Source organism: Mastomys coucha, unplaced genomic scaffold (assembly GCF_008632895.1).
Source record: "Mastomys coucha isolate ucsf_1 unplaced genomic scaffold, UCSF_Mcou_1 pScaffold21, whole genome shotgun sequence".
NCBI classification, from domain to species: Eukaryota; Metazoa; Chordata; class Mammalia; order Rodentia; family Muridae; genus Mastomys; species Mastomys coucha.
Window position 1 is genome coordinate 148,595,516 of NW_022196904.1, and position 9,132 is coordinate 148,604,647.

Consider the following 9,132-nt stretch of genomic DNA (forward strand, 5'->3'; position numbering starts at 1 on the left):
CATCTCATAAGTAGAAGCCTTTCTACTAAAAGAACCATTGGACAAATCCATTGAAAGAAACCAGAAGCCAGTGTAGAGGGCATCAGCTGCATCACCATCATTGCAGGTGGTCCACGGCCAACACGTTTCTATTAGTCCAACATAAAACCCAGCTTTTCTACTGATCCTCGGCTTTTCTAATAAGAGTTGTCATTAGAAAAAAATATTTTATAGCTTTGAGGTATGTTTTTTACATACTTTCTCCGTTAAATGCCTTTAAACTGATATTATGATTTTTCGTGGATTATTAAAGTTGGCTATGTTTTAAAAATAAAAGTACATAGTAGTGATTCTTATTTAAAAATCAAATGGCAAGTCTTCACATTTACTAGAATTCTGGATGAACAGTTTAGATTTAGCTAAATAATCTTAAGAGAAAACAAACGAACAAACCCCCTGCATTGGAGACGAGAGACAGAACTGAGGAAAACCTATACCACCATTTGCCTTTTGGGGAAAACACACTGTAATACCACCACTTTTTTCAAACACTTCATGCGGACACAAGTGTACTTCTCTACTTCTTTCCCCCTCATCAAGGCCACAAGAGAAGAAGAAACTAGCTACTAGCCGATTAAGAAAAGCCAGTGGGCAGATGACATCCATACTCAGGGCCAGAAGGCCACCACCGGAAACAATCTGATGCAGGAGGCAGAAGTCTTAATTTCTTGGGACAGAGCTAATTGCCGGCTTTAAACTTGTGTCAGGGGCTTAGCAACGGCCTTAGTAGATTCCCTTCTTCCCTCAGATGCCTACTTCTTCCTCCCTAGTTTTCTGAAGTAGTTACAGGTGACTAGGTCACATCAAAGGCCTAAAACACAGAGGAGATAGGATCCTAACACAGCAACATGTATGCAGCTTGACAGTGTGCACGGTCTGGGAAAACAAGATCAAGAAAAAATACGCATCTGTAAAACTGAGTTGATTGTCTTCTCCTCCTTAAGAGATATGAGTTCTCATTATCTTGCCCAACCTGCCTGCTATCACTTGTCCCCCTGCTTCACAGGTGCGGGCCACACACCCAGCTGGTTCCTTTTTAATAACTGAAGAATATTCATAGAAATCGGTGAACTAGAAACAGTCTCTTTGTTCCCCTTGCTTTAAAAAACATGTATGCATAGTTATAAGCAAAAATTAAGACAGAGCTATTCATGCCAAACATATTTTAAGCTCCCTGAGATGATACGTGGAGACTCACTATCCAAAATCACAGCAGGAAGGAAATTACTTACAAAGATAACTTAGAGTAAAACCAAACGTCTGTTCCAAAAAAACATACAAGATAAATCATATCTTTGTGATTGGTGGTTGCTACAAATTTATTCATGTCAAGAAAATTATCGTGTTTAAAATTCTCAAGAGACTTTTGGCATAAATCAAATCTCGTTTAGATTAAGTACCTGGGTTCTTTGATTAGTTCTCGAGGCTGTTGTTTTTCACTGGCCTCTTTCCCAATCATGGGAAATTCCCCTCTGTCCAAAAAAAAAAAAAATCTTCCCAGCCTCCAGCTGTCCTAACTTGGTCCTCACATTTCCTCTAGAATACAGGCCTCTCCTGTAACTATATTCTGTAGGATTCATGCAGCTTCCCTGCCAGGGAGACTTCAAAGTCATCCCCCCAAGGAGGACCCCCGTAGGAGAGAAGGGAGACAGATGAAGGTACAGTTTGTGCATCCTTATCTTCCCCAGGGCTGCCAACACCGCTTAGTGTTCTAAGGTTTCCAGGGCTTTATGCCTCAGATGCTCATCCAAACACTGGATGGCAAAGGGGTCAACATCCATGTCAAACTTATTGGCAAAAAAGTGGTGTTGGTGCAGCATCCAGCTCAAGTCACCAGCTCCGAAAACGCACACGGACCGCACGTGGACTCCATTGCACGGTGGGTAAGGTGCGCCGTTGGAAACGTCGCCTTCGAAATACTGCCACTTGACAAACCTAGCAACAGCATTCATGTCAGACAAGTCATACTTATGGTTTGTGGGGAGAGAACCAGGGACTTCAGGGATCCTTTGGATGGTGGCCCAGAGGAACTCATCTGGGCTGTATGTGTCCTGTGCCCATTCCATGAACTTTTGAATATTTTCATTTTCCAGCACATAGCTGACATATTCCCTGCTGACCACGAAGTAGGCACTTCCTGAAAAAAGAGGAGTTTTGAGTGGAGGCTTCCCTTTGGCTACTCCAGTGTTTACCAGCTTCCCATTAACAATGGAGTATCTCTTTTTCCATCTCTCTTCCTTGTTGGGAGGCATCTTCTCAGTTTCCAGGTTGTTTTCCCCTGTGAAGCACTTGAGCTTCCTGACAATTTCCAGGTTGGTTTTAATAGGGAAGTCCATACCACAAAGATTGATCAAGTACTTCCAGTTTGCACTCATTCTGTACAGGTCCCTCATGCAGTTGAGGTCAGCCTTAACCCGACTCCAGGATGCATAAACAACACTCTCCAACTGGCTGGCCACAAAGACATTATCAAAGCAGGAAGCGATGCCCTGCACCGCGGCTAAAAAGGATCCCTCTGCTTTTCTGTCCACGTGAATGCAATAGAAATTCTGAGGCATATAGATAGCTCTCAGGAGCCTGTCAAGCATTTCAATCTTATGATGAACCACTATGGAATATGCAATGGGAAAGTCTACCTCTTCTTTAGTAAGGGGCTCCACAATATATTTGCGTGTCCTCATGAAAGAGGCACAGTCATGGGTCATGTTTATATAGTCTTGCGGTGTCCACCTTGGGCGCTTCTTGAAGTGCACTGTTAGTATCTCAAGCTTCACCTTCTGGATTTCTTCTGGGTCACCCTGTAAAATCTTGGTGCAATTAACATTGCTGTAAGGATCATCTCCAGCAAGCTCCAAGTGTCTGACACTAACAAATTCAGACTTCTGATGAATTCTTAAAACAGAGAAGGTAATTAGAGAGAGAACAAGAACCAGAATGTAGTATTTTGTAGGATAAGAGAAAAGTCTCCTCCGAAACAAGTGTCTCAGCATTTCAAAGAACAGTCTGAGGCTTCGTGGTGTGGTAGGACAATCTTCTCGGCCTTGGACGCCAGTGATGTTTCCTCCAGTGTCTTGCTGTGGCCAGATGAAATGCCAGTTTATCAGAGGGACAGGATATCACTGCACAGGACAGAGCTAACAAAAACAAACAAAAAAGAAAAGAAAAGAAAAAAATGTAACAAAGAACATATTTAGTAAATGCAATCGATTACAATGTCTTCTCAGGCTCAAAACTATCCCCTTTGCTATGAGGCCAGCTTTTGTTTAAAAAAAAAAAAAAGAGGTTGACTTAATTAGAGAATGGAGATGGCTTCATAGAAGACCCATTGTTCTCATATTAAAGCCAGAAACAGGGGTAAAAATAAGTACCAACCTAATACAAGGATATCCTAAAATATCCTACAAGAGACATCTGAGGTTTGATGTGGTGGCACAAACCTTTAATCCCAGCACTTAGGAGGCAGAGGCAAGTCTGGTGTATGTAGTGAATTCCAGGACAGCCAGGACTGTCTCAACACCTGGAAAATCTGACCCGCAGATATACAGGAGAACAAGGGCACAGGTGGAGGCTGTGGCTGTTATGTATGTCTCAACTGTCCACGTGCCACGAGTGCCAGGGCTCTGCTGGTTTAAGAACAAGCACCTCCATCTTCATATCATCACGAAGTTCCTCCGGATAACACTGACAGGCAGGAGACCCTTGCAAGGGTCAGATCCAGCCTGCCTTTTGCTGATTTAGGGTGGTGACACACTTAGAGAAAAGTTTAAAAACGCTTGAGAATCTGAAGACCCTGAAGGCAAGGCAAGTCTGCTGAGTATTCAAAATGGACCTAAAAGGCCTAGCTGAACTGAAGCCAGATTGGTGACTGTGTTGAGCTGAACCCTAAATGTAGTTCCAGGGGGATAGTCTGTTCAAGGGTCAATACAGATTTGCATCTCCTGCATAAGCTCTGACAGATGATAAGCCTTACACAAAACAACATATGGGCTTGGGGTGTAGCTTAGTTGGTAGAATGCCTGTTTGGCAGGCAAGAAACATGGGATCCAGTGGCCAGCACCACATAAAATCAGACACAGAGCTCATCCATAACCCCAACATTTGGGAGGTAGAGGCAGAAGGATCAGAAGTACAAGGTCATCACTGGATATATTATAAGTTTGAGGCTACCTGAGTAAATACAAAACAAACAAAAAAACCAAACCAAACCAAAACAATACCCACTTCTATAAATTGTAACTTATGGTAGATCTAAATTCAAATGCCAAGAACCCAAACAACTTTTAATATATAAAATGTTTATATATGAAATAAATAATGTATAATATTTATTTATACTACATAGTATATTATACTGTTTATATTTATATATTTTAATTATCTATATATAAATATATAATAAAAATAAATATAAGTATATTTATATAACTACATAGTATATTATACTACATAGTATATTAGTATATATAGGTATATTATAGCATACTACATATATTAACATATTGTATATACTAAATAATGTATATATATATTAGTATATTATATATACTAAATAAATAGCATAGTGTGTGTACACTCAAGCACACATGTGGAAGGGTAAGCATGCATTTGCTTATATATATGTATTGTTTCTCAGTTGCATTTTGACATGTCATTTTGCAACAGGGTCTCTCATGGCCTACAGAGGTCCAAGCATGGCAGGCTGGCTGGCCAGTGAGCCCCTCCCCTGGCCCTGACTTTATCTTTTTTTTCTTTTTCTTTCTTTCTTTGGTCATGGACCACCACAGCTGGCTTGGAGTAAATTTCTGACAAAAATGTAAATGATGCCACCTGACAATATTTCATTAAGAAGTAATTTGTTACTACAAATAAAACAAAATGAGAAATGAATAAAGAACTGATCATTGTAAGTACAGGATAACATTAAGAAGGCAAGTGGATGGAACTTGAGAATATAATGCTGAGTGAGGTAACCTTGACTCAAAAGGACATACTTGGCAGGAGTCGAGCATGGCTATCCTCTGAAAGGCTCCACCCAGCAGCAAACTCAGATGGGGATGCAGAGACCCAGAGCCAAACAGCAGATGGAGCTTGGGGACTCTTATGGAAGAATTGGGGCAAGGACTGCAAGTCCCAAAGGGATAGGGACTCCATACAAAGACCAACAGAGTCAACTAATGTGGACCCTTGAGGCTCTCAGAGAGTGAACCACCAACCAAACAACATACACGGGCTGGAGCTAACCACTCTGCCTCCTCACGCCCCACATACATAGCAGATATGAAGCTTAGTCTTCATGCGGGTCCCAAACAACTAGGGAGGGGGCTATCCCAAAAGCTGTTACCTGGCTGTGGGATATGTACTTCTAGCTGGGCCGCCTTGTCTGGCCTCAGTGAGAAAGACTTGATGTGACAGGGTGAGAGGATACTGAGGGGTCCCCCACCCTCTCAGAGGAGAAAGGGAGAGGGGAAGGATTGTGGAAGGGGGTGACTGGGAAGAGAGCCTGTGAGTGGTATGTAAAGTGAATAAATAAAAATAAATAGAATAAAAATAAATAACATTTTTTTTTTAAAAAAAGAAAAAGAAAAACATTCGGACTTCACTTTACCATTTAGAATCACAGGAAGTCTGAGTCTGCTGAGGCTCTGATTCCTGGTGACATCCTGGACTTGCTCAGAGGGGCTATTGTGCTGCCAAATTTCTATGGAGCACCAGGCATCCAGCAATGATGACATGTCCCAGCAGGCTTTCCAACTGCCTGTAAAATAGAGAGAGAGGGGAGGGAAGGTGCTGATGGTGTGTGTGCTGGCTGTACACACACCACCAGAAAGCAGCTCTTCCAGTGTGTTTACCCGACGTCCCCTCCATCAAACACGTGGCTTGCCAGGGTCTCTATGGTCTTACTTCTTTTTCTAATACTACATTTGTGTTTGTGGGATTTAGGTTAAACTCTTTTTCTTATTTTCTCTCTCCTTCCTCCTTTGAGAATCAAACCAAAGGCCTAATGTATGCTAAATAAGCTGCATGGATTAAACTTTCTAAGATAAACTCCAACAACATTCCCCAAATGAGTGCTAGGGAATAGATTAACTGTCTAATCTAACTGGAAAATCCCATCCATTTTGTCCTGGGAAGCAATGAAGGCTTCCCATGCTCACCAACATGTTAGCAACAACCGCCCAGGTAAATAAGTTGTTCACATCATTACCAATACTTGAAGTTTCTACTACTAACATATCAACAATGAGGTGGGGGTGGAGGGTGCCTTGAGAGATGGCTTGATGCTCTTCCAGCTGACTTGAGTATGGTTCCCAGCAACCATGCCAGGTGGGTCAGGCTCCATATTCACACACAACCATACACAATAGACATAATTAAAGATAAACTAAATATTAACTTAAAAATATCAACAAGTCGGGCGGTGGCGGCGCACGCCTTTAATACCAGCACTTGGGAGGCAGAGACAGGCGGATTTCTGAGTTTGAGGCCAGCCTGGTCTACAGAGTGAGTTCCAGGACAGCCAGGGCTATACAGAGAAACCCTGTCTCGGAAAACCAAAAAAAAAAAAAAAAAAAAAAAAGAATATCAACAATAAACAATATTCCTTTAAGTAGTCCTTGCCCTTTTTTAGTTTAGGGAAGAAGGAAAGAGTCCTTCTGAGCATTAGCAGATCAGGAAGTTAACTGGGCAGAGCCTTCCACCTTTCTTTTTCTCCTTCTGAGGCAAAGGCTCACTGTGCAGCCAAGGCCTCCTGGGAATCTGTAATCCTCTAGCCTTTGTCTCTAGGGTGCTGGGGTTACAGAGCTGATTAGAGACTTGAGGCTTCTAACAACAATACAACCTCTTTTTTTTTTAAAAAAAAAAAAAGGCACTAAACAAATAGTAGTCACAAGAAGGGTGGAAGGTCTGATTTCCAGAGTCAACACTTTATCACAAGATGCACAGCTACAACAGACACTTAAAAGACACACAAAGAAACCGAAAGCTCTGCCCCATACATAGGGGGAAAGCGGTCAATTCTATTCCCAAAAGTGGCCAGACACTAGTCTTGACCGAGTAATTACTATACATCTATTCAAACAAAACAGACTAAATAACTACTACACACCCACTCAAACAACTTAAGAATTAAACAAAATTATGAGATAGCTAGCCAAATTGAGAAATTAAGAATGGCAATTAAAAAAAAATAGTTCTTAAAAATGGACGAACAAAGGTCTGGAGCAGACAGGTTATAATCACGATACAAACTTGACACATTACAACGCCTGAACTTACTAAAGGGATCCAGAAGCAGGGTCGAGCTGACATAAGAAAGAAAGAATGAAAGAAAGAAATAAAGGGGGAGAGAGAAAGAGAGAGAAAGAGAGAGAGAGAGAGAGAGAGAGAGAGAGAGAGAGAGAGAGAGAGAGAAAGGAAAAAAGAAAGGGAGAAAGAACAGGGAGGGGTGGTGTTGGAAAGATGGCTCACTGGTTAGGTATACTGGTTATTCTTCCAGAGGAGCTGGGTTCAACTCCCAGCACCCCCATGGCTGTAATTCCAGTTCCAGGGGATCCAACACTATCACACAGACAAAGACATGCAAAACAACATCCACAAAATAAAATAAATCATAAAAACAAAAGAGAGAGAGGGAGAGAGATACAGAGACAGAGACACACAAAGAGAGACAGAAAGAGTCAGTAAGGCTGAAGACAAGTTAAGTGACAAAATTCAGTCTGAGGAACAAAACACAAGCATGGAACACTGAGTCTCTGAGACCCAGGAGATGACCTGAAAAGCAAGTATCTGGAAATGTGGGTAGAGGACTCCTAGAAGAAAAGAACAAAGAAAGAGAGGCATGGGAAGAAATGTTTAATAATGTCTGAAAAAGCTGCATTTAAAATTGCCAAAATTTGGACATATGCTGTCCTTCAGCAAGTAAATAGATAAATATACTGAGGTATACCATAACTGAGAGCAATGAGTCCACAGCTCAGAGATTGTAAAGTGGAAATACACACAGCCAAGACATAAAGACCTGGAGAGGAAGTTCCTGTAACAGGCAAGCTGAGCCCAATCGTTTCCACAGTGTGGGGGTGGAACCTGTACAATTGATGTTTGGGTAGGAGCATTGCTAGGCTCAGGTTAAGGTCGTGGAGACTACAGTGGTGGGCGGGAGCACTCTGGACATGCTAAACATGTACTATAAAGTGTTGGCTGGGAACAAAGAAGATGCTCCGAGAGTGTGTTAACAGCAGGCTCCTCCTGAGCGAGTCAGCATTCCTTGCTGGCTAACATATCCATAAGACAGCAGCACATGATTGACAAAAGGAAGTTAGTTATCTCAGCACAACAGAAAGAAGCCAGTTGGAAGAGATTGCAAACTGTCATGCCAAGTGCTTGGTGTTCTGGAAAAGACAAAACTATAGAGAGAGTACTAAGATCAATATTTGCCAGAGGCGTGGAAGAAGTGGGGGGGGGGAGGGGGGAGGACAAGTAAGTGGGGCTAAGAGACATTACATATCCCCTGGGAATAATTAGCAACTAATTTCTGAGCACCAGGATGCAGCTCACCAGTTGAACACTCGCCTAGTATCCATAAGGTGCTGGGTTTAATCCTCAGTGTTGAGGAAAAGGGTGGGGGCGGAGTATTAGTTATAACAAATGTACCATGCTGGGGGCAGGGGGGAGGTTAATAGTTTAGAGCACTTGCTGCTCTTCTAGAAGGATCAGGACTTGGTTCCCAGCACCCATGTTAGGCAGCTACAACCACCTGGAGCTCCAATTAGAAAAACATATGGCACCTTTTTTTCTGGCAGGGAACCATATACACACAAGACACAGACAAAGACAGACAGTCACACAGACACACAGACACACAGACACACACAAACACAAATGCAAGATGTTCATAATGGGAGAAATAGTGCATAGTATGGGAACTACTTTTCTCTGCAATTCTTCTGTAAACCCAAAACTGTTCCACAGAAATCTATTACAATGAACTGTACCCCCTGGTTCACTGAGTTTCAATGAATATAAACTCAAAAACTGCCAGATATGGTGTTCAGTGCCTTTAATAGGAGTCCTCTAGGGACAGAGGGAAAGGTCTGG

At 42.1% G+C, this 9,132-nt stretch overlaps 1 protein-coding gene across 4 annotated transcripts in view; it reads right to left on the bottom strand.

The window, feature by feature from the left end:
- Positions 1-1,052: 1,052 nt before the first annotated feature.
- Positions 1,053-9,132, bottom strand: part of Gcnt1 (glucosaminyl (N-acetyl) transferase 1) — a 34,474-nt gene continuing 26,394 nt past the window's right edge. For all 4 annotated transcript variants that reach the window (XM_031389872.1, XM_031389874.1, XM_031389873.1 and 1 more), the window contains 2 exons: positions 5,645-5,794; positions 1,053-3,173 (listed from right to left, as the gene is read on the bottom strand). In XM_031389872.1, the coding sequence (XP_031245732.1) occupies positions 1,743-3,029 (1,287 nt within the window). In that variant the 5' untranslated portion in view covers positions 3,030-3,173; positions 5,645-5,794 and the 3' untranslated portion in view covers positions 1,053-1,742. The remainder of the gene's footprint in view (positions 3,174-5,644; positions 5,795-9,132) is intronic.